The 24,789-nt window shown below is 48.0% G+C and overlaps 2 protein-coding genes across 5 annotated transcripts in view; both read right to left on the bottom strand.

Moving 5' to 3' along the window:
- HK1 (hexokinase 1) overlaps positions 1–7,011 on the bottom strand; it is a 152,972-nt gene extending 145,961 nt beyond the window's left edge. For 2 of the 4 annotated variants that reach the window (XM_007505871.3, XM_007505872.3), the window contains exon 1: positions 6,854–7,011. The gene's annotated coding sequence lies outside the window, so the exon portion shown is untranslated. The remainder of the gene's footprint in view (positions 1–6,853) is intronic. The other 2 variants (XM_016427079.2, XM_056796392.1) reach the window with 2 other exon arrangements.
- A 5,321-nt stretch (positions 7,012–12,332) lies between these two features.
- The window catches only part of LOC100015984 (hexokinase HKDC1), a 29,600-nt gene continuing 17,143 nt past the window's right edge, over positions 12,333–24,789 (bottom strand). Inside the window, exons 11-18 of the mRNA XM_001364110.4 lie at positions 23,112–23,257; positions 22,889–23,011; positions 22,020–22,115; positions 21,752–21,851; positions 18,049–18,232; positions 14,921–15,076; positions 14,215–14,448; positions 12,333–13,105 (exon numbers count right to left, since the gene is read on the bottom strand). Of these exons, the coding sequence (XP_001364147.1) occupies positions 12,961–13,105; positions 14,215–14,448; positions 14,921–15,076; positions 18,049–18,232; positions 21,752–21,851; positions 22,020–22,115; positions 22,889–23,011; positions 23,112–23,257 (1,184 nt within the window). The 3' untranslated portion in view covers positions 12,333–12,960. The remainder of the gene's footprint in view (positions 13,106–14,214; positions 14,449–14,920; positions 15,077–18,048; positions 18,233–21,751; positions 21,852–22,019; positions 22,116–22,888; positions 23,012–23,111; positions 23,258–24,789) is intronic.

Raw genomic sequence — 24,789 nt, 5'->3', positions numbered from 1 at the left:
GTTCCCCTGATCTCTCCATCCAGCCAGAGTCTTTCCCTTGAGTTCCACTTCAGCCAAGGACTGTCATCTACTCGGATCACATGTTGCTTTTGGCTTTTCCCCTACTTTATACCTTCGTGTACTTGCATGCATTTTCTGTGGGCCCCAGCTGACACGTTGCCTCTCCTTCAGAACATGCGCTTCTTCAGCATCAGGACTGTGATTGTAGGAACTCCCTTAATAACGCTGATTAAACTAACATCTCCAAGCAATGTCCCATTGATTTGAATCCAGCATTTGAACTCATAGCCCTACATATTCTTCCCCACCACTTCCCAATTTCTACTGAGGGCATCACTAGTCTTTTTTTTTTCTTTTAACTTTACCTTCCATCTTGGAATCAATACTGTTCATTGGTTCCAAGGCAGAAGAGCATTAAGGGCTAGGCAATGGGGGTTAAGTGACTTGCCCAGGGTCACACAGCTGGGAAGTGTCTGAGGCCATATTTGAACCCAGGACCTCCCAATTCCAGGACTGGCTCTCTATTCCTAGGCTACCTCGCTGCCCCTTCACTAACCTTGTAATCATTCAGGCAGATCACCTTGGAGTCCACCTGACTTTTCCTTCTCACTCTCCACCTTGTCCACTTATTTGAGAAGTCCTATCCAATCTTCACCCCGAATATCTCCTGCATCTGTCCCCTTCCCCTCCACCACCAAGGCCACCCCCTTATTTCAGGCCTTCATTACCTCTCTCCTAATTAGTCTCCTTCCTCCAACCCCTTCCCTCTCCAGGCCATCTTCCACACAGCTGCCAAAAGAATCTGCTCAAGACACAGGGTTGACCATGTCATTCACCTGCTTGAAATCCTCTCCTGGGCTCTCCAGCTGGCTTTCCCATTAAATCTTCCCTGAGACTCCAGCTGTACCTTCTTCCTCTCTTCTCAAATTATCTTGTATTTGTTCATGTGTAGTATCTGTGTAGGCAGCAGCTGGGTGGCTCAGGGAATAGGGCATCCCGTCTGGAGTCAGGACAACCTGAGTTAACTCCCAGCTCAGATGTTTTCTAGCTGTGTGACCCTGGACAAGTAACTTAACCCTGTTTGCCTCAATTTCTCCTCTGTAAATTAAATTTAGATAAATGAGCTGTAGAAAGAAATGGCGGGCCACTCTAGTGTCTTTGCCAAAAAAAACCCCCAAGGACAGTATGGTCCATGGACACATGACGAAACAACAGTATTTATGTCAGTTGCTGCACCTCCCCATGGAAAATCAGCTCTTTGAGGGCAAGGCTCCATTTTGTCTTTTAATGATTTTGTCTTTTAATCCAGAACCTAGCACAATACCTAGAGTTTGGGTACTTATCATCCCATCCCAGGGGTTCCAGGCTTCAAGTTTCCTTTGGCTGACCCCTCAGACCTTCCCACTCCAGTTCAATTCAATCTAGAGTTGCCCATTCCTTCTCCACTCAGCTCACTTCTTCCATTAACAGAAGTTGGCGGGAAGAGTACTGAACCTGGAATCAGGAGACTTGAGTTCAAATCCTTGCTCTGGTTCCTACTGCCTAAAAGACCTCGAGCAATTCACAACCCCTGTGAGCCTCAGTTTCCTCATCTATATTTTACTGCTACCTCCCAGGAGTGAAGAAAGCATTTAGAAGCTTTCACAACTATGGATGGGTGGAAATTTTTTAACCAAAAAGAAATAAAGGCAAAAGCAAAAATAAAATGAGCAATTTTGATTACAAAAAATTAAAAAGGGAAGTTAAGCAGAAGGGGAAAAAGTCTTATATCTAAGAAATATAACAAAAAACCTGGGAAAACTTCTATGAAGTGATACAAAATAAAGTGAGCAGAACCATGGCAATTTTGTACACACTGACAGCAATGCTGTCCCATGATCATCTGGGAGTGGCTTAACTATTATCAGCAATGCAAGGATCTAAGACAATTCCAAGGGATTCATGATTAAAAAAAAAAAAAAGGCCATCCACCGCCACAGAAGGACTGATGGTCTGAACAAGTTCAAAGCAGACCATTCTTCACGTTATTTCCACCCTGAATTTGTCTCTAGTGTAAGTGTTGTGTGTCTTCTTTCACAAAAAGAAGAACATGGAATCATGCATTGTATACGTGCACAACTTGTATCATATTACCTGCCATCTTGGGAGGAGAGAGAGATGGGAGTGAAGAAGAGAGCATGGATGGGAAAATATAAGAAAACGATTATTAAAAAATGTATCGATGTGTAAAAACCTTTAAAAATAAATTGTAAAAAACCAAGCAATACAGAGAAATGATACAGAATATAATAATAATAAAATAAATACAGAAGAACAAAGTCATCCTCTAATAGATAAAAGGTCAGAGATCAGGAACAGGCAGTTTCAAAAGGAGGAATGCAAGATATCGACAACAATCACAGGAGAAATGTGCCCAATCCCTAATAATAACGAAAATAGAAATCAAGCTAATTGTGAGGTTCTGCCTCGTATCCTTTAGATGGGCAAAGCTGACAAGAAAGGCAAAATGACAAATGCTGAAGCAGCTGTGAGCAAAGATGTAAATGAATTCGCTGATGGATCTGGGCATTAGTCCACTTATTCTGCAGAACAGTGTTATCCTATACTTAGAAACTTAGCAAACTCTGCAAAGCTTTTGACCCCGCAATACTTTTTGGTAGGTATCACACCCCAAAAAGGCAGACATGTTTGGCGAATTCCAAGAAACTTGGGAGCCTTTGGACTACCGAACACAGAATGAGATGAACCGAGAGAATAATTTACACGATGACCATAACAGCACAAAGGAAAATAATTTTGAAAGTGATCGGTCGGGACTGATGGCCAGTCAGGCTTCTCACTTCTCAGCACAGAGATGAAGGACGAGAGAGATGCAGAATGAGACATACCTTTCCAGATGTGACCAGGGCACTGAATTGTTTTGGCTGACTACACTTAGTGGTTATTTTCTCATTGGGAATAGGGGAAGAGTCAGTGGATAATGGTAAGAGATTTTTTAAAAAAAGATCTTTCCCTTCTGTATTAAAGTTAATACTGTGTATTGGTTCCAAGGCAGAAGAGTGATAAGGGCCAGGCAATGGAGGTTAAGTGACTTGTCCAAAGTCACACAGCTGGGAAGTGTCTAAGGTCCCATTTGCACCCAGAACCTCTCATCTATAGGCCTGGCTCTCTATCCACTGAACCACCTTGTTGCCCTCTGTGGTAAGAGATTTTAAAAGAGAAAAACATCAACAGAATGTTTAAAAATACATAAAATAAAACAAAATATCCAGAGGGGACTCAAGGAAGGAAATTTTTTTACTTCCATCTTAATTTTTGTTAAACTTAAAAAAAAAACCTTCCTTAATAGGAGTTCATGATTTCTTCAGCATTCTCTTTTTGTTCTTTGTTTACTAAAATATTCATGGTTGCTGATGATCGTTAGGTTCATAATTTTTAAAATTGAACTTAGAAGGAAAAAAATAGCCAGCCAAGTGTAAAGTAGTAGAGAAATGAGAGCTATTCTTACTCTTCACCAGGCAATCGAGTAACCATCCACTACTAAGTGAGAGTAGCTGCTAGAGTCTGGAATCCCCCAGCAGCAAGAGGGAGAGATGAAAAGGGAAGGAGGACTGTTGCTTGTCAGCTGGAGGAGACCTCAAACCTAACCTGTATCAAGCTAAGACACCTCTCTAAGCCCTTTCCAACAAGTGGTCATCCAACCTCTACTGGAGACCCACTAAGGAGGAGGAACCCACCATTGTCTTAGGAATTACATTCTACTGAGGCACAGCTCTCATTGTCAGGAAGGTTTGCTTTACTACAACCCCAGATTTGTCTCCTTCATTCTTACCACACATTGTAACATCTACCCATTTCTGCCATCTGAGACCAAGAAAAAATCATTCTAGTCCCTCTTCCATGATGTCATGCGCCCCCTCTCTCTAATTCTCTAAGTCATCTCTTCTCCTCGTTAAAGACTCCAGTTCCTTCAGCTGGCCTTTATAGATAAAGGTCTACAAGTCTGTGGCTGACCATCCTGGGATGCTATTATCCAAAAAAAATGGCAGCTCTGTCCTAAAGGAAAGTTGGCTTCTTTCATTTAGACGTAGTCATGGATGGGACAGCTGGGTAGCTCAGTGGATTGAGAGTCAGACCTAGAGATGGGAGGTCTTGGGTTTAAATCTGACCTCAGATGCTTCCTAGCTGTGTGACCCTGAGCAAGTCACTTAACCCCCATTGCCTAGCCATTCTACTGCCTTGGAACCAATACACAGTATGAATTCTAAGACAGAATGGTCACAACTCACTTAATCTCCATTGCCTATACCTTACCATTCTGCTACCTCAGAACTAATACTCAGTATTGATTCTAAGATGGAAGGTAAGGGTTTAAAAAAAAAAGAGTCATGGAACAAACACCTTCTAACCAAATTCCACACACAATACATCCTAAATAGATTCACGACCTTAAAGATCATATTATTTTATTAAAAATTAGAAGAGGATCAGACCATATGCCTTTCACAGTTCTCTTAACCAGAGGAGACATAGAGACAATTCCAAAAGGTAAAACAGATAACTTTGATTCCAGAAAAATGAAAAGTTTTTGCACAGATTACATAACATCAAAAAGGCTTTGCCCAGTTTTGCACAGAAAAGGGAAGCTGTTGAATGGAAATAAAACCTCTGGATCAAATTCCTCTAAGGGTTTGGCATCTGAGATATGTAAACTATTAATAAATCTGTACATAAACGTGACTAAGAGCTATTACTCAATAGATAAGTAACCAAAGAATAGGAAAGAGTTTCTCAAAGAAGAATACAAAGCAATGCAGAAAAACCCTGAAGCTCCCACCCATAAAAATGGCAAAGATGACAACAGCCAGTGTTGAAGGAGTTGTAAGACACATTAAAACGTTCTTGGTAGAGCCAAGAAAACCACTTTCGAAAGCAATGAATAATGATTTTCTAAGAGGAGGGGGACTAAAACATCCATTTCCTGTGAACCAGAGACTCCATTGCTGGGTTTCCATCCCAACGAAGCCATTGATAAGAAGAAACTCCTCACAGACATCAAAATATTTAGAGCAGCACTTTTAGTGATAGCAAAACAATTGGATGCCCTTGGATTGGAGAATGGCTATATACATTGGGGTACATGAATATAATGAACTAATACTATAGCCTAAGAAATGATGTGTGTGAAGGAGATTGCATTTGAACCTAGGTAGTACCATGCTGCCTTCTGAATAATGACATTATTAACATTTTGCAGAGGTGGCGTCCATTTCTTTGCACCTCATGGCCACCTTTTAGGCTTCAAGGCTCAGCACAGATGCCCCCTTCTATGTTCAGGGCAAATATTCTCATCCCTATTTTATAGGGAAGGAAATAGAAGTTGAATGACCTACTTAGCCAAGATCATATAAGCAGCATTGTGTAACAGAGCCTGGATGCATGGGTGCGAATCTAGGTCAGAGGGTGGCAAGTTTTAGAGTTGTAAGAGATCACCCAACCTACTCATTGGACAGGAGAGGAAGTTGAAAGGCAGAAAGGCAAATGAGTTGCCCAAGGTCCTACATGCCACAGTCCTATGACTACAAACATAGACCTCTTTTTTTTTAAACCCTTACCTTCCATCTTGGAATCCATACTGGGTATTGGTTCCAAGGCAGAAGAGTGGTAAAGGCTAGGCAATGGGGGTCAAGTGACTTGCCCAAGGTCACACAGCTAGGAAGTGTCTGAGATCAGATTTGAACCCAGGACTTCCCATCTCTGGGCCTGGCTCTCAATCCACTGAGCCACCTAGCTGCCCCCACATCTTTTTGCTATATTGTGCAAAAAAAAATATTGTGCAAAAAAAATCCTCATTTCTGGGGAGGTCATTAAATTCCTACATTGAAAAAATGAGGTTCCATGGCAAACCATGAGCTAAACAGATTATGCATAAATGTGGTTTCTTAGCAAGGATGGGGAGTTGGGGGATGAATAAGATATTAGAAGGAAATATTAACTCCATGGTACTTCAGGAGATAAATCCTTCATTGAATTCATGTTTCTAATTTAGCTGCGAAAACTTGATCAAAAACACATGAAGAAAAGAGAAGCATCAAAAAAGAGAACCCATGGGGAGGGGCAGCTGGGTAGCACAGTGGATTGAGAACCAGTCCTAGAGACGGGAGGTCCTAGGTTCAAATCTGGCTTCAGCCACTTCCCAGCTGTGTGACCCTGGGCAAGTCACTTGACCCCCATTGCCTAGCCCTTACCACTCTTCTGCCTTGGAGCCAATACACAGTATTGACTCCAAGACGGAAGGTAAGGGTTTAAAAAAAAAAAAGAGAGAACCCATAAAGAAAGCCAAAAGAAGGTAAAGATGTTATCCCAGAAAAGAACCAAACAAGTCGGGGCTCAACCAGTCTCATCTTCTCCTTGCCACTCTGAGAAACTTCTGCCCCACAGCCCTCTTCTCCTCATTGGTGGCTTGTTGGGCCCGCCATTTTAGAAAGGACCCCATCCATGGATCACCTCGATTAACTGGAATCTCTCCATCCATCTCTTTCTCATCATGTGTTGAATTTCACCCTTTCCTTCCCTTCTCTGGTGCTCCTGCCCTACCCTCACCCCCATTTCTATCTTCCTTTTAAGTGCTGACTTCTCCTATGTAAGCTCCTTGAGGGTAGAGGTTGTCTTGTTTGCTTGTATTTGTAATCCCAATGTTAAATGCTTAACACAGAGAAAGCTTCTGATAAATTATTTGTCTATGTATCTGTGCAATAGGCTAAGGCTAAGAAGAGTCTGGAACCGTTCCTCAGGGAAGGGAGGTTGGGTTAGTAGAAACATTTCCAAACATTTACACACTAAAGCAGATTACCTAAGGTGTTGGATCTTCTTTTCCCCTAGAGATGTTGAGAATTAGGGTAGACACCATGTCCCCTAGATGGTGCAGGGGGTGGGCGTCTTGAGCTGGGTGTCTTGAGGTCCCAGGCGTTAATGATCTTTAAAGTTCCCTTCCAGGCCCAGAATTCTATGACGCCATGAATCAGGTAGAATGTGACAAGGTTGCCTGGACAACTTGAGCTTTCCGAGCCTCCATCAGGGTTCCCTGGAAGCCCAGCCCCACTGATATCTCACAAACTCAGCATGATAGAGTGGTAAGTAGGTTGGATTGAGTCCTGCCCCAATAATGACTACCTATGTGACCTTTGGTGAGTTACTGCCCCTCCCTAGGCCTCAGTTTCCTTACCTGTAGAATGACAGTCAGACATGGAGCTGATGGACCTCTGAGGTCCTTCTCCAAGTCTAAAACCTTGATCCAGATGCTATGTGGAGGGGGCAGCTAGGTGGCTCAGTGGATTGAGAGCCAGACCTAGAGATAGGAGGTCCTACGTTCAAATCTAGCCTCAGACACTTCCTAGCTGTGTGACCCTGGGCAAGTCACTTCACCCCCGTTGCCTAACCCTTACCATTCTTCTGCCTTGGAACCAATAGATAGTATGGATTCCAAGACGGAAGGTAAGGGTCTTTAAAAAAAAAAAGATCTGATGTGGAGAAACAAACTAGATGATAGGAGAACCTGGTGAAGTCATTCCTCATGTACTTTGGTGAAGAGGTTTGGGAGAAAAGGGGTGGCAGCTTTTAAAAATTGATTCTCTGAAAATTCAAGGCACTTTTAGGTTTAATCTGCACTATTAACTTTTTCTCCATCACTTTCTTAAGTTGAGACAATCAACAGAAACAATAAATCAATCCCCAATTTGTAATTTATTTCCAAGATGTAAATGTTCATTGTGAACATTAAACAAATGGCTCTCCTGAGCTGTTGGAGCTGTCCAGCATAGCCTTGCTCTGGGAAACAAGAGGCCCTTGGACCTTTGGTAGAATCAGGCGAGCTGGATTGGCTGATGGAGAAGGAAAGAACTGGAAAAGAGAACCAAAGTAGGAAGAACAGCACTGAAGTGAGAGTTACTGGTCAATCAAGCAAGCATTTCTGAAGCCCTTATTAATGTGGTGGAGGTAAAAGACATCAGTAGTAGTGTGGCTTGGACATAATGGTATGGTAGAGAAATACTTTTTTATACAGTTGTTTAGTCATGCCCTGACTCTTTGGGACCCCATTTGGGGTTTTCTTGGCAAAGATACTAGAGTGGTTCACCATTTTCTTCTCTAGCTCATTTGACAGATGAGGAAACTGAGAGAAACAGTGAAGTGACTTGCCCAGGATCACACAACTAGCAAGTGTTTGAGTGAAATCAAATTTGAACTCAGGTCTTCCTGACTCCAGGTCCAGCACTTTAATGATACACTGTGCCACTGAGCTGCTATTTTAGAGACCAGAGATCAAGGATCTGGAGTGGGAAACGACCTCAGTAATCCTCTAGTCCTTTCCACTTATCTTATAGGTGAGGAAACTGAGGCCAAGAGAGAAGGAGAAATTTAGCCAAAGGTAGAAAGAAAGACTGCATGGTAGAGTGAACATCATCCTTGCAAGGTCCTGTCAAGTGGAAAACACAAATGTGGAGTGGAAAGAGCCCTGGATTTAGTCAGAAGACCTGAGTTCAAATCTCTTAAGTGAGTTCAATTTGTTAGCAATATTCTTTCTTCCTTCATGTCTAAATCTGCAATCTATTACCTTCTTCCCTTCTCCCCATGGTTTCTAGTTCTGCTCTCTGAGGCTCAGAAAAACAAATGTAATTCCCCCTCCAAATAACAGCTTTTTACATCCTTGAAGACAGTTCTCGTGTCCCCTCTGAGGCTTTTCTAAGCAAAATACGCCCAGTACCTTCCACTGGTCTTCATTTAACTAAGACTCTAATCCTTTCACCATCTTGGTTCTCTTCCTTTGGAGAAGCTCTCCAGTTTCTCAAGGTCCTTTCTGAAATGCAGGGCCCAGAACACCACAGTTCAGGTATGGTCAGATCTGGACAGAGATCAGTGAGCCTGCCCCATCTGAACAAAGTCCTGGACAACATCCATTTATAAGATTTCAGGAGCTCTAAGATATTCCCTATGGGTTATGTGTCTTCCTCCTCTGGACTTGGTCACTGTGGTTCAGCTGCTTTCTCACCTTGGAATGTCCTTCCACTGGGCCTTCCATCTTTCTACTCATCCATTTCTTTCTTTGGTGCGTTCCTTCTAGTATCCTCCATTTGGGGGATAGGCACAGGCTCACCATGAATCATTCTCCTTCCAGCTGTGTTTCTGTCTCTCCAGGCTTGACCACTGTTCTTCTCCCCCTTCCCCACATGCTCAGCTCCATTTTATATGTTGTCTTACTTTGGAATGCAAGCCTGGTGATGGATGAAGGCTGAGCCAAGAGAGGGTCTGTTAAATTGAGGTGCCTGTAGCAAGGTCCCACCTCCATACACCCCCCCACTGCTGGAGGTTCTGAACCTGAGCCCCAAGTCAACATCCAGACTCTGAGACCCTGCCTAAGCCAAGAGCTGAGCACCCTCATGCCCACTTGAAGTTATGAGCCCCAGATCATGCTCACAGTGAGGCCCCAAGTCCCAGTGCAAGGCACTGCCTTGCCATTGCAAGCCCAAGGTGAGGCCCAGAGCTCCCCTAACAAGGGAGATCACAGTACACCTGGCCCTGCAAGCCAATAGCAGGCCCTGGGGGAGACTGAATCAGAATCAGCAGTAGGAGGCAGCTTTCAGAGTTCTCAGCCCACAGACCATCACGCCACCTTGGAAGAACTGAAATGTGAAGAAACCCAGAACTAGATCTGAGGGTAGCATCAAGGCAAAACTGGAATTTAAAGGAGTGTTCTCTCTACCCTGGAAATAGAGCCCACCTTTAAGATAGACATAAAAGTCAAGGAAAAGGCTGAGAAAATTAGCACACATCAAAAAAAAAAAATAAAACCTAACTAAAGAAAATTATTATGGGGACAAGGAAGAGCAAGGCACAAACTCAGAAGTGGATAATGAGATCCAAGTAGCTATGTGCGAAACTTCAAAGAGAAAAGGGAATTGGTCTCAGTCTCTGAAAGAGCTCAAAGAGGATTTAAAAAAACAAATAGGAGAGGAACATGAAAAATGGGGAAAAGAAATAAAAGCAATGAAAGAAAGAACCAACCGTCTGGAAAAGGAGGCACAAAAAATACTGAAGAAAATAACATCTTAAAAAGCAGAATTGGCTAAATGAAAAAAACAAATACAACAATGCAATGAAGATGATGCAGAATGAAAGTAGCAGAATCAGGAGAACCTTATACAAGAGACAGATACACTGTGGCACAAATCGATTGTAATGGACTTCTCTACTAGCAGCAATGCAATGATCTAAGACAATTCTGAGGGACTTATGAGAAAGAACACTATCCACATCCAGAGGAAGAACTGTGGGAGCGGAAACACAGAAGAAAGACAGGATTGATCACATGGGTTGATGGGGATGTGATTAAGGATATAGACTCTAAATGATCAGCCTAGTGCAATTATCAATAATATGCAAATAGGCCTTGAACAATGACACATGTAAAACCCAGTGGAATTGTGCATTGGCTACGGGAGGGAGGGTGGGAGGAGGGCAGGGAAAGAACATGAGTCTTGTAATCATGGAAAAAATGTCTTAATTAATCAATTAAATAAAATTTTGAAAAAATCTTAAAGCACAGCATAAAAAACAATCCAATGAAGAAAACAGTTTCTTAAAAAGCAAACTGGCCAAATGGAAAATGAGGTTCCAAAGCTCACTAAAGAAAATAGAACATAAGCTCCTTGAGGGTAGGGACTCTGTCTTTTTGCTTGTATTTCTATCCACAGTATCTGGTATATAATAAACACTTCAATGCTTGCTGCCTGTCTTTCCTGGCTTTAATATCACATTGTTAAATCATGTTGAACTTGTGGCCCACTAAAACCCCCAGATATTTTTCAAATCCTCTTATACTTGAGAAGTTAATGGGTTTTTTCATGTTTTTAAACACCAAGTTTAATATTTTTACATTTTTCTAATTAAATTGTGTCTTAGCCATGTGCTCAATGTTCTATCCCTTTTGAATCTCCATTCTTTCATTAGATAAATAATAAATATGATAAAGTACTTGAAGCTGATGGAAAGCTTCTCCAGTTGCCAGACCTCTATTGTTTATCTGGAAATGGAGAAGCTTTTGGCCAGCTTCAAGTACGTTATTGTACTGAGGTCACCTTCTATCCTGTGAGGTAAAGGGGGAAGATTAGTGATGTGGAAATGTCACCCAGAAGGGCACTGAGGTTGAACAGCAACACCTCAGGCAACAATCTGTGAGAAAACCAATGTACATGACTGGCCATATTTTATATATGTTGACACTCTTGGACAACAACAGAATCGACCATGTACAAAGTAAGAGATGGACACCCTTTCTGTAGACCCTGAAGTCTACTTCTAACCAAATTCCAGCAAGAGTACCAGCTAATTAGATTTGAAACAACAAATCGAAACCAAATTAAAAATTGATTCTTAGTACAAGTGTGGTGAGATGGCATGTCTCTTGTCCCCGGATTAGCCCAGATCAGGTCAGAGACTTACCACCAGGCTGGTCAAAGAGGGATAAAATTTTCAGCTAATTTACCTGCAATCTAAATTGATATGTGGGCTAATGTCTGCTGCCCCCTTCTCACAATTAGCTAGACTTTTAAAAATATATATACACATGAAAAAAAAATACTATGGCTTTCTAAAACAGACTCATGAAGGTCGTTGCCTTGCCTTCGCTTTTTTAATTCAGATTTCATGGAAAGTTAAAGAATCTATAGTTTGACTGACCTCCAGTTGATTTCGTAAGCCTTTACCATTCTCCCCAAACTTATGTTTTTTTCAACTTTTCTCTCTCTCTTTCTTCCTTCCCTTCCCTCCTCATCTCCCATTTCCTGCCTTTCCTTTCCTTTCCCTTCTTTTTCTGAAGAGCAGATCTCACTCCCTTGCCAAAACTGGAAGTCCCAGGGTTATTCGTGGCCTTGATGGGCCTGGGAGCTTTGACCTAGACCTCCTTAGGCAGCCCAATGGCCCTCCACTCTGAGGTATGGGATGTGAGTAGAGGAGTTCTGCCACGATGGTGACTGAGTTGGCTTGGAAATTCTCTGGGTCCAACCAGCCACTGCGCCTCAACTCTGACCTAAGAGATTCGCTGGCCTTCGTCCCCGGCCCCCACCAAAGGTAGGGTTACAGGATGGCACCATCATATCCAGCTTGAAACATCCACCACTAAAAGGAGAAGGAAAAGAACCCTAACCCTAACTGAGGTGTGTATGTGGTAGAGGGGGTTCATGATGTCCTTGCCAAAAAAGAAGAAAGAAAAACAAGGATGAAGCATTTAAAAAGAAAAAGAAGGAAGATCAGAGGGCGCCACAGCCAAGCAGGACGTCTTTGAAACCAACATGTTACATTTATTATTTGCTTTTTAAAACTGAGCCGCGCACAACGGGATAATCCCGTCTGTTCTTCCTATGCAGAAATGTTCCCATTGGCTGGGTTTTGTCATGGTCACAGCAACGAAAAATAAAAGATTTCTAAAATATGTGTTTCTCTTAATGAGGAGGGGATACGGTTTACTGTTGGAACCCGGGACCCCGGGGCAAGGGAGGAGCCTGCCACGTCCCCATGGGGAAGTGGGGCACCAATTTCAAGTCACCCAAGTATTAAGCTCACATCTCTGCAGGGAAGGAAGCTGCCTTGGGACTGGGAGCCGGCCTGGGGCAAAGGCTTGTTCTGGGGGGATGAAACGCCCCAATGCAGCTTGGATGAGCCCTTGCCCTTCCTGGAATGGGACAAGCTCCTCTGAAGGAAACACCCCGGCCAATCATGCCATTCTTCAGTTAGTGCTCATTGTGGAAGGACCGGCCGGGTCTGGGGCCCCAGGAAGGATCTGCTCCCCCCCAGGTGTCCCACAGAGTGCCGACAGTCTCTGATGTGTGCCAGCCCATAGATCTCTCTGTGCCAAGACCAAAGCCAGCAGCCCAGGCCCCGGGCCGAGCGGCTGTCCTCCCCCGGCCCTCAGTGGTCCTTCTTCAGGTGCAACCTCTTGGCCACGGCCGTGATCAGGGCGGCCCCCTTTCCGCTGCCGTCTTCGGACAACATGAATGTGACGTCGCACCGTGGAGCCAGCGCGTGCACCGTCTCCCGCAAGATCCGAGAAAAGCTACAGAACAGGGTAAAGAGGGGACGCGTGAGAGCGGGCAGAGACCTTCCCTTCCTCCCTCCGGCTGGCGTGGGAAGGACGCCTCGGCCGGGGAGCAGCAGCCGGCCGCTGCGGCCCAGCTCCCCGGGACAGTCCCAGACCCTGGTGCATGCTGGGGACGCGGGCTGAGAACGGGATGGGAAAGGAGGGGTCGACGGCGCCCAGACTCAGTTTCCCCATCTTTCAAATGGGTTTAATCCTAGCGTCGTGCTATGAAGATCCAAGGAGAGGACGTGTCTGAAGAGCTCTGGAGAGCTCTGCCTGGGCTCCGCAGTAGCGACAAAGAGACTCCCACGGAGGGTGGCCACAGAAGCGCCGCTACCACTACTGCGAGGCGTGCGGGGCGATGGATGGTCCAGCGCAGGACGGTCATGACCTAGGAGTGCTAGTCACGCCAGGCAGGGCCAATGGACGCTGGTAAGGGTCACGATAGACGATTCTAGGGGTCGCCCCTCGGAGCCAGCACGGCGGGGCGTGTCCGTGGCCTTCCCTAGGCTCGTCCTGGGGCTGATCTTTCCCTTGGTTTAGATTTGGGGGGGGGGGGATTCCCAGTGTGGAAGCTCCTTTCGTCAGCACAGATGAGCCATGTTCTCTCTTAGAGACCCCGAGACGTCCGGGGCTTTGCTCGTGGGCTCAGCAGAGGGGAAGAAGAGGACGAGAATTTAGCCTCCTCTGCAGAGCTGCTGGCGCGGACCACCTGCTCTGCTTCCACAATTTGGGCACGAAAAAACAGAATTGCATCGCAGCATCTTCCATTTAAATGCCGAAAATGGGAAACCCGGGATGTGGCATTTCCTTAAAATGAACGTGTTTAAGCTACGCCACCCTTTGAAGGCCCGCCAGGGCTGGGGGGGCTCTGACTGCACACGTGCCACCCCGGGTCCCTTGGATCCCCTCCCCCAAGGCAGAGTGACGGCCAGGGCGGGCGGCGGAGGCAGCCCAGGAGAGCCTGGCCGAGCCGCGCCGGGACGCCGCTGGAGCGTCCGTGCCTCGGAGGGGCTGCGGCGGCCCTGCCGGGGGTCCCCGGCCCGGAGCAGGGAGGCAGCGCCGAGGGCTCGGCGGGCACTCACTGAGGGTGCAGCTTGTAGAGGGTCCCATCCACGCCGACCGTGATGGCGAGGCGCTCCAGGCCGCGGTCCTCCCTTCGCTTCTCCACGATGGCGGCCAGGCCGGCGCCGCAGAGCTGGGCCGCCCGCCGGGACACGGCCCCGCACACCTCCTTCACCACGATGCTGTCTTCGCAGGTGCTGTCCAGGCCCAGCTGCTGCAGGATCCTCCGGACCTGGAGGAGGGCCAGGCGGTCACTGCAGCCAAAGGAAGGACAAGGAGCTGCTCAAGGGGCCCGGCGGGAGGGACGAGGCCGCCCCCCCCCCCGGCCAGGTGCCCCCCCCAGGCCCCCCCCCCCCCCGGCCCCCTGGCCTCCCCTCCTCCGCACGTCCAGCCCAGACATCCGGAGCCACCATCTTTGTCGAAAGAATGACTTGGTTAAGGCATTCCCACGAAAAGGCACTTACTGGGGGAGGGGCCGAGAGAGCCCGGACCCTCTGGGGCGCCCGCGAGCCCCCCGCCCGGCTCCCACCAGCAGCGTCTACCCACGACCAGAAGCTACTTGTGTTCTCAGAGATCCGCATCCCAGACCGGCCGTCAGCCACAGCCAGAGGAGGCTCCTGGGAAGAGCCCCCCGCGGTGGCCCCCCCCCCCCCGAGGCCCAGCTCCCCGCTGCAGCCCTCCCGGGCCAGACACCGACACGGAGCGCCTGAGCCCGGCATTCGGTACCTTTCGATCTGAGACAGGAACTTGGTCTCAAATATGCCTCTGGTCCGCAGCCGCTCCGAAATCTGCCCTCGGAACAAGAGGCCGTGCTTGGTCAGGTCGATCAGAATCTGCCTCACGATCTCCCCAAGGTACATGCCGCTGGTCATCTTCTCATACCTGTTCCGTGGAGGAAGAGACGGGCGCGAGGCTGTGTTCATGGCCATAAGCCTGACGGGGCCGCGATCCGGGGCTCAGACGCGGCCCCAGACGCTTCCTAGCTGGGAGACCCTGGGCAAGTCACTTCACCCTGTGTGCCTCCACGTCCTCAGCTGTGAGAGGAGCAGGAGAAGGAAAGGGCAAACCTCTCCGGAGTCTTTGCCAAGAAAACCCCAAATGGGGCCACAAAGAGCCAGACACGACTGAAAAACAATAAAGTTGAGTTATGTGTTGGCATATTTAGTCTGTCTCTGTCTCTCCCTTTCTCTGTATCTCTCATTGTCTCTCTGTCTGTCTCCTTCTCTCTCCTCTCTGTCTCTCTCTGTCTCTGTGTATCTCCGTCTGTCTCTCTCCTTCTGTCCTTCTCTCTCTCTCTCTCTCTCTCTCTCTCTCTCTCTCTCTCTCTCTCTCTCTGTCTCTCTCTCTCCTCTCTCTGTCTCTGTCCCTCTCTGTCTCTGTCTCTCTGTCTCTGTCTCTCTCCCTCTCTCTGTCTCTGTCTCTCTGTCTCTGTCTCTGTCTCTTTCTCTCTCTCTCTATCTGTCTCTCTCTGTCTCTTTCTCTCTCTCTCTGTCTCTCTCTCTCTCTGTCTCTTTCTCTCTCTGTCTCTCTCTCTGTCTCTCTGTCTCTGTTTCTCTTTCTCTCTCTCTGTGTCTCTTTCTCTGTGTCTCTTTCTCTGTCTCTCTGTCTCTCTCTGTCTCTTTCTCTCTCTCTCTCTGTCTCTTTCTCTCTGTCTCTCTCTCTGTCTCTCTCTCCTCTCTCTCTCTCTCTCTGTCTCTCTCTGTCTCTTTCTCTCTGTCTCTCTCTCTGTCTCTCTGTCTCCCTCTCTCTTTCTCTCTGTCTCTCTCTCTGTCTCTCTCTCTTTCTCTCTCTGTCTCTTTCTCTGTCTCTCTCTCTGTCTCTCTCTCTGTCTCTCTCTCTCTCTGTCTCCCTCTCTCTTTCTCTCTGTCTCTCTCTCTGTCTCTCTCTCTGTCTCTCTCTCTCTCTGTCTCCCTCTCTCTTTCTCTCTGTCTCTCTCTCTGTCTCTCTCTCTGTCTCTCTCTGTCTCTTTCTCTCTGTCTCTCTCTCTCTCATCTCTCTCTCTCTCCTCTCTCTCTCTCTCTCTCTCTCTCTCCTCTCTCTCTCTCTCTCTCTCTCTCTGTCTCTCTCTCTCCTCTCTCTCTCTCTCTCCTCTCTCTCTCTCTCTCTCTCATCTCTCTCTCCTCTCTCTCTCTCTCTCCTCTCTCTCCTCTCTCTCTCTCTGTCTCTCTCTCTGTCTCTCTCTCTCATCTCTCTCTCTCTCCCTCTCTCTCTCTCTCTGTCTCTCTCTCTCTCTCCTCTCTCTCTCTCTCTCCTCTCTCTCTCTCTGTCTCTCTCTCTCTCATCTCTCTCTCTCCTCTCTCTCTCTCTCTGTCTCTCTCTCTCATCTCTCTCTCTCTCCTCTCTCTCTCTCTCTCTCCTCTCTCTCTCTGTCTCTCTCTCTCATCTCTCTCTCTCTCCTCTCTCTCTGTCTCTCTGTCTCTCTCTCTGTCTGTCTCTCTCTCTCTGTCTGTCTCTCTCTGTCTCTCTCTTTCATAAGCTGCCCTCACTCATAGCCCTTCCACCTCAGGAGGAGGACCCCCTCCAAGCTCCCATCTGTTGGCACACGTAGCCTTTGAAAACTCTGAGACGTCTCCTTTCTGCGCTAAGACATCCGCGTTGGATGGCGTTAGTGGGGGAAAGCCAATCTGTTATCTCAAATGTCTTTACTGAGTCTCTGGACTTTCTGGAATATGTGAAAAATAGACAAAGAAGAGATTTGTAAATCCCTCCTTTACTAGCACTTAACCCCTTGTTTCTTGTCCTTTCCTTATCGCTACGGCAAGGACTTCAAAAACTATTCCACAGGGGAGAAGTAAGAATGGGCAGCCCGACTTTCCCCCGCCCTTAGTGGCAACGTCTCTAGTGTTTACTCATTCCCTGTAGTGTTAGCTTTGGGGTTTCAAATAAATGCTGTCACAATGAAGAAAAACATCTTGATTCCTAGGCTGCTGTTTTTTTAATGACTGGAAGGACAATCTTCTTTTGTTGCCTAAGACACTAAGGTGTGCTTCAACTTCCCTTTGTTGGGGAAAGGAATAAGTCACTGGATTCTCGGACCAGAGTCCATTTCAGCTGCTGGACCTTAAGCTCATAGATTTATGGCTGGAGAAGACCTGAGAAGCCATCTCCCCCAACCTCCCTCATTTTACAGGGAGACCAAGTGATTTGCTAAAGGTTCCACAGAAATAAATAAATAGCAGTCAGGATTAAAACCCAGCGCCTGTAGTCTTTCCTCTGCTCCACCTACTCTCCTCTTTTTTTTTTTTAATAAATTGTTGGGGGCAGCTGGGTAGCTCAGTAGATGGAGAGCCAGGCCTAGAGATGGGAGGTCCTAGGTTCAAATTTGGCCTCAGATACTTCCCAGCTGTGTGACCCTGGGCAAGTCACCTAACCCCCATTCCCCATTGCCTAGCCCTTACTGCTCTTCTGCCTTGGAACCAATACACACTATTGATTCTAAGATGGAAGGTTAGGGTTTATTGTTTTTAATTGTTTTAAACTTTAAAAAATATTTTAAATAGATTAAATATTTTAAATTAAATAAAAGTTGAATAAATTTAAATTTTTAATTATAAAATAAATTTTAATTTAAAAATAAAATTTTTTAAATTAGAAAATGTTTAAATAATCTATTTAAATGAAATAAACACACTTTCCCTCTTAGAATCAATGCATATTGGCTCCAAGGCAGACGAGTGGTCAGGGCTAGCAATGGGGGTCAAGTGGCTTGCCCAGGGTCACCCCGCTAGGAAGGGTCTGAGGCCAGATTTGAACCCAGGACCTCCCGTCTCTGGGCCTGGCTCTCCACGCACTGAGCTGCCCGTCCCCTTTACTCTTGGGGGGGGGAGGGGAGGCGGCCCACCCGGTCAGCTTGCCTCTGTTTGCCGGGGTTCAAGGAGCCCTCGTCCACTTCGACGTCGTACTGGGTCCTGATCTCGTCCAGGCAGCCGTTGTCCCCGAATCCTCCCCACTCGGTGTTGATGCACATGATCCCCTCGTCGCCTTCCACCAGCTCGATGTTCCGCATCTCCTCCATGTAGCACACGTTGCTGCCCGTTCCTGGAAGGAGAGCGAAGCGGCTGCCCCGGCGTGCGCCCACGGCCCCCCTGCACGGGTCAGGCCACCCCTAGGCGCGTCCCTCCCCTGTGCCCGGCTGGCCGCCTCCCGGCGCAGCTTCCAGAACCAGAAAACTGTGCTTGTCACAGCCTGGTGCTCCCCGCAGCGTGACTGGGGGACGGGAGCTCCTGGCTTCCAATCTGGCGGCGTGACCCTGGGCCAGTCACTGCACCCCGTGGCCCAGCCTAGGCACCAGCCCTGCAGAGAATTGATTCTGAGATGGAAGAGAAGGTTAAGAACAACCACGAGCCCAGGGGGCGACACCACAGAAACAGCAGCGCAGGGCAGGCGAGGGGCAGCGGCGGCGTCTGTCTGGTCTGCAGCCACCCGGCCGGACGCCTTCTCCTCCCAGAAACGGAGGCTGCTCGGGCCCTTTCCAGCCGCCTCGCCCCTCTCCGGCCAGCACACGGAGCCCTTTGTCTCTCCTCCCAGCCGCGAGGGAGCCGGGCTGGCCTCGGGGGCGAGGATGGGCGAAGAGTAAAGTGAAGAAGAGCCGGGAGGGGACGGAGGGCCAAGGCCTGGGCCACCGAGTCTCCTTTGTTTGAGCCTGTGCCTCCGTCTCGCATCCCGGCAGCCTTTGGGTTCCAAGGCGGAAGCGCACTGAGGGTCAGCGGTGGAGGCTCACCTGGCCCCGAAGTGTCTGCGGGGCCCTTTGAACCCAAGACCTCCCATCTCTCCACTGAGCCCCCCCCCCCCACTCCTCTCCTTTGTGGATGATCCACCAATAGACGCTGTTCCTGGGGAGGGAGGGGGCTCTGCGCGAGTCCGGGGGGCCTCAGCCCCCTTATGAACGCCCTGCTGTGAGGATGGAGGCAGCTGGATTAGAGGGTCCTTAATCCAGGGTCCGCCTCAGCTTCCTCCCTCCCAAGGCTCCTCTTTGTAAGGTTAGGGACAGACGAACAGGAAATGCAATTCTTTCTGGCATTCCCACACCTGCTCAGTTCCTGATTGCAAGTTCATCGTTCTTCTGAGTGTGAGTGTGAGAGTGTGAGAGTGTGTGTGTGTGTGTGTGCACGCTCACATAGAAGGGTTTGGTTTTGTCATATCCTCGAGGCCTTGCACAGAGAAGACAATTCATATCTCCCCACTGAATTGAATTGTTTTTCTCCTCCCTTAAGAGCAAGGAAGGCTAAAAGGGACACCGATGGGGAAATGGAAGCAACCTTAGAAGCCATCAAGGCCACCCCCTTATTTCACAGAGGAGCAAATGTCAAAAGTAGGCTCCGAATCTGGGTCCTCTGACTCCCAAACCAACATTCTCTCCACGGTCCCTGTACAGGCACCTTTTCACCTAAGACGGGGCTCTTAGTCTTTCTGGCATCCTGGACCCCTTTGGCAGCCTGGGGAAGCCTCTGGAGGATCCTTTCTCCAATTCATGCTTTTATAGGCATGAAATAAAATGCAGAAGATTACAAAGGAAACACGCTCCATTGGAATAGTATTCTATCTACCCATCTATCCATCTATTCATTTATCTATCCATCCATCTGTTTATCAGTCTATCCATTAATCTATTCATCTATCCAATCATCCATCATCTCTTCACTTCTCTATCCTCTTATCCATCCATCCATCATGTCTATTCATGTATCTGTCCTCTTATCTGTCCATCTACTCATCTATCCATTCATCCATCATCTCTTCACTTCTCTCTATCCTCTTATCCATCCATCCATCCATCATCTCATGTATCTGTCCTCTTATCTGTCCATCTATTCATCTATCCAATCATCCATCATCTCTTCACTTCTCTATCCTCTTATCCATCCATCCATCATGTCTATTCATGTATCTGTCCTCTTATCTGTCCATCTACTCATCTATCCATTCATCCATCATCTCTTCACTTCTCTCTATCCTCTTATCCATCCATCCATCCATCATCTCATGTATCTGTCCTCTTATCTGTCCATCTACTCATCTATCCATTCATCCATCATCTCTTCACTTCTCTCTATCCTCTTATCCATCCATCCATCCATCATCTCATGTATCTGTCCTCTTATCTGTCCATCTACTCATCTATCCATTCATCCATCATCTCTTCACTTCTCTATCCTCTTATCCATCCATCCATCATGTCTATTCATGTATCTGTCCTCTTATCTGTCCATCTACTCATCTATCCATTCATCCATCATCTCTTCACTTCTCTCTATCCTCTTATCCATCCATCCATCCATCATCTCATGTATCTGTCCTCTTATCTGTCCATCTACTCATCTATCCATTCATCCATCATCTCTTCACTTCTCTCTATCCTCTTATCCATCCATCCATCCATCATCTCATGTATCTGTCCTCTTATCTGTCCATCTACTCATCTATCCATTCATCCATCATCTCTTCACTTCTCTATCCTCTTATCCATCCATCCATCATCTCATGTATCTGTCCTCTTATCTGTCCATCTATTCATCTATCCATTCATCCATCATCTCTTCACTTCTCTCTATCCTCTTATCCATCCATCCATCATCTCATGTATCTGTCCTCTTATCTGTCCATCTATTCATCTATCCAGTCATCCATCATCTCTTCATTTCCCTATTTCTCTATCCTCTTATCCATCCATCCATCATGTCTATTCATGTATCTGTCCTCTTATCTGTCCATCTATTCATCTATCCAGTCATCCATCATCTCTTCATTTCCTTATTTCTCTATCCTCTTATCCATCCATCCATCATGTCTATTCATGTATCTGTCCTCTTATCTGTCCATCTATTCATCTATCCATTCATCCATCATCTCTTCATTTCCTTATTTCTCTATCCTCTTATCCATCCATCCATCATGTCTATTCATGTATCTGTCCTCTTATCTGTCCATCTATTCATCTATCCATTCATCCATCATCTCTTCACTTCTCTCTATCCTCTTATCCATCCATCCATCATGTCTATTTATGTATCTGTCCTCTTATCTGTCCATCTATTCATCTATCCATTCATCCATCGTCTCTTCATTTCTCTATTTCTCTATCCTCTTATCTCTCCATCCATCCATCCATCCATCCAAACAAGTTCATAGACCTTCTAGGAAAAGCCTCTGGTCTAAATAGTCCCTGACCAGAGCCAGGCACTGCTGGAATTAAGAACAAGTCTTAGAGCCTGGTCCTGGCTACCTTATTTCTAGGTTATACAACCTTGGGCAGATGATCTTCTGTGCCTCAGTTTCTCCCTGTACACCTATACAACAACTCACACATCTATCAAACTCTAAAGATGGACAAACCACCTTCTTCACAATAGTCTTAGGGAGTAGATGGCCCAGGTATTACTTACCTCATTTTACAGATGAGGAAACCGAGGCTCAGAGAGGTTAAGCACACTGCCCTGGGCCAAACGGCTCCATGCAGGAACTGGGATGTGGCCCAGAGACAATAACCCTTTACCCCTAGTCCTGGGGTGACAGCCACTGAACCAAGCCATCAGGCCAGCCTCAGCGAGCCGGGTTTACCTGCAATGAGGCCGATCTCACAGGCCGGGTCTTCATAAGCACACGTCATCATGGTTCCCACAGTGTCATTGAGCACCGCCACAACATCCAGTTCAAATTCCTGCCCCAGGAGAGGGTTTGTCAATGAGCTTTGGGGCCCCTCCTGCCCCATCTCAGTCCTGTGCCCAGGGGCGGACTGAGGCTGGAGGCACTGGGGTAGGTGGGACTTGGGGAGTGGGGCTGAGGGAGGGGGGCAGGAGCAGGGCCTGCAGGGATCCCCACCACCTACATTTCTCCTCTTAATGGCTTCCCTGAGCATGTCCACGACATCTTCCCCCTCACAGTCTGTGGCTTTGAACCCCTTGGTCCATTCCACAAGGATCCCCTGAAAAAAGAAGTCAAGGCGTTGGTCTGTAGAAGAGAGAAATCAGTCCATTAGCCCCCAGGGCCCACATGGCTCGTTATGGCCCTGATTTGGGCCAGGATCAGATGGTGATGAATGCCTAAACTCCCTGATTGGAGGATGGACTGGAGAGGAGAGTCCCCAGCACCTGAGGGAGCCACCGCAATAATGTCTGGGGAGGGGGAGATCCTGGAGACGGGGGTGTGACGACAAACAATTCACCCCATCTGAGAGGGAGAGGCCGAGAGGGGAGGAAGAGGGAGGCGCAGAGGCTGCCCCCTGGAAGGACGGCGATGCCCCCGACAGAGAGAGGGAAAGTCAGGAGAAGGGGCAGGTTCGAGGGGAAGGTGGGAAGTTGTCTGAGGCATGCCCGGAGGGTGTCCGGCTAGCAACACCCAGAAGGCAGCCGGTGACACAGGGCTGTAGCTAAGAAGTGAGACAAAGGCTGGATGTGTGGATCTGCGAGTTCTCTGCACAGAGAGGGTCATGGAGAGCATCAGAGCCAGGGAGAAGACTGAGAGAGAGGGAAGAGACTCGAGGGCACGGGGTGCCCACAGTGAGATTTAGGAGCCCTTGAGGGGCCCCCAACTCTAGGAGGGGAAACATGACGGTGCGGCCATGACCGCAGGGCAGCACCATCCAAGAAGTCCATCCCCGAAGCTTAGCCTCACTGAATGGCTTCTGCCAGGACCCAGGAGAGTTGGGGAGAGCTCCCCGAGAGAGGGTAGGAAGGGGAGCCAAGGGCCAGGCCTTACCTTATCAAGGCAGTTCTGCTTGCAGGGAAACGAGAACGTGAAGCCCAGGGGAAGCTTGCTGGCTCCCTTGATGCCCATGTAATCCAGGAAGTCGGCGATGCACTGCACGATGTGGTCGAACAGCTGTTGGGAGAGGGATGGGGGTCGCACGAAGTCCCCCAACATGAGGCAGGGCCCCCCAAAGGCAGATGGCAGGGCCCCCCAAAGGCAGATGCCAAGTTACCTCTTCCCCCGTGCCCTGCATGATCTCCAGCGGGATGGCGAAGATCTTATTGTACATTCTCACTGATCTCCGTCCGCTTCTGATCTTCACCAGGAGGACCCGGAAATTGGTGCCTCCCAGATCCAAGGCGAGGTACTTGCCCTTCTCTGTGGGAAACAAAGTCAGGGTGTCGGGTGGGGGCCAGCAAGCCAAGACCCAAAGGTAGGCCCATCCTGCCCAGAGGGCCCCTCCAAGGCTCATCGCTGGGGCCCAGAAGGGGAATGGACTTGCCCAGGCCACACCGCCGGTAAGCGGCAGGGTCCGCAGGGATCCCTGTGACTCCACAGGCAGGGCTTTACCCATCGGACCATGAAGCTTCCAACACAAAAAGAAAAGAAAAGGCTCATCTGTATAAAACCGAAATAATGTAAGCCTCTAAATGGGGAGGATTGTGAGATGATCTCTGCTGTATGAATAGACTTTAAAAAAAACACGCTTACCTTCTGTCTTAATTTCAAGTCTAAGACAGAAAAGCGTAAGGGCTAGGCAGTGGGGGTTGAGTGACTTGGCCAGGGTCACCCCTCTAGGAAGTGTGAGGTCAGAGTGGAACCCAGTCCTCTGGGCTCCAGCTTGGCTCTCTATCCACTGAGCCACCCAACTGCCCCTTATCAACAGACTTCTGATGCCTCCCCGTGGCATGAGGGTGACGTCAGCATCTCCAGGCCAAGCCTGCAACGCCTCAGAATCCGCTACATCCCACTAGGCTGCCGGCGGCTAAGGCTGGAGACAGACCCTGTGTATCGCCAAGGGCCGACGGGTCCAAATGGACAGACTAGCCACAGCGGGAGGAACTTTGTGACCAGAGTGACTCCTGACGGACCCGAGCTCGGTGTAAGCTCCCAACCGGCAGAGGCGGATTCACTTTTGTCTCTGTAGCCCCTGGAGCTGCTAATTGAAGAAACGCTGAATTAGATGTCTGGGAGGGATGCGGTCTTTGCCAGCAGAGGGAGCCCCGACAGCAGAAATCATCCCGCCCCGAAGTCCATTCTTGGGACCACAGCCAGGAGAGACCTGGGAAGGCTCAGAGGAAATCCTGGGCTGGAGATGGTTGAAGTCTATCCAGCCGTTGGTTTTGCCGTTGTTTTAACATCTGGATCTGTGATTTAATCAGCACTGGGGCCTTCTGGGATGGATCCTCTATTCAGAGTCCTCTGTCATCTCCCATCAGCATTTCCTGGGGTGCTGAGAGGTCAGGGTCTCCCTGAGTCTAAGACTGGCTTTCTTCTGATTCCTCAACACCCCACTACTTCTTGGGGCATAGATGTGCATCAAAGGCAGTGTCATAAGATTATAGACAGTGCCGGAGGCTATCTCATTTTACAGTTGAAGAAGGTCACAGAATTCAAACCCAGGGCTTCGGATTTCAGAGCCAGAGAGCTTTCCACAGAAATAAGTATAGAATTTGAGGTTCTGTCTAAAGGGCATCCTGGCCTTGACCAACTGGCCTGCTGCCTTGTCTTCCAAATGGTGCTGGACAAACCTTGGCCCAAAGAAAAATGGCAGGAGGCTGCTCCCATGGCCAACATCTGAACTAGAGTCACTGGATTGCCCCATTGCTCTCTTCACCATCCTTGGAACTTTCTCTAGACCAAAATTCACCTTTCTTGGTCCCTCCTAACCCCAACATGTGGGGTTATTC

This window comes from Monodelphis domestica, chromosome 1, assembly GCF_027887165.1.
Source record: "Monodelphis domestica isolate mMonDom1 chromosome 1, mMonDom1.pri, whole genome shotgun sequence".
Lineage (NCBI taxonomy): Eukaryota > Metazoa > Chordata > Mammalia > Didelphimorphia > Didelphidae > Monodelphis > Monodelphis domestica.
This window is presented reverse-complemented; position numbering and strand designations above follow the sequence as displayed.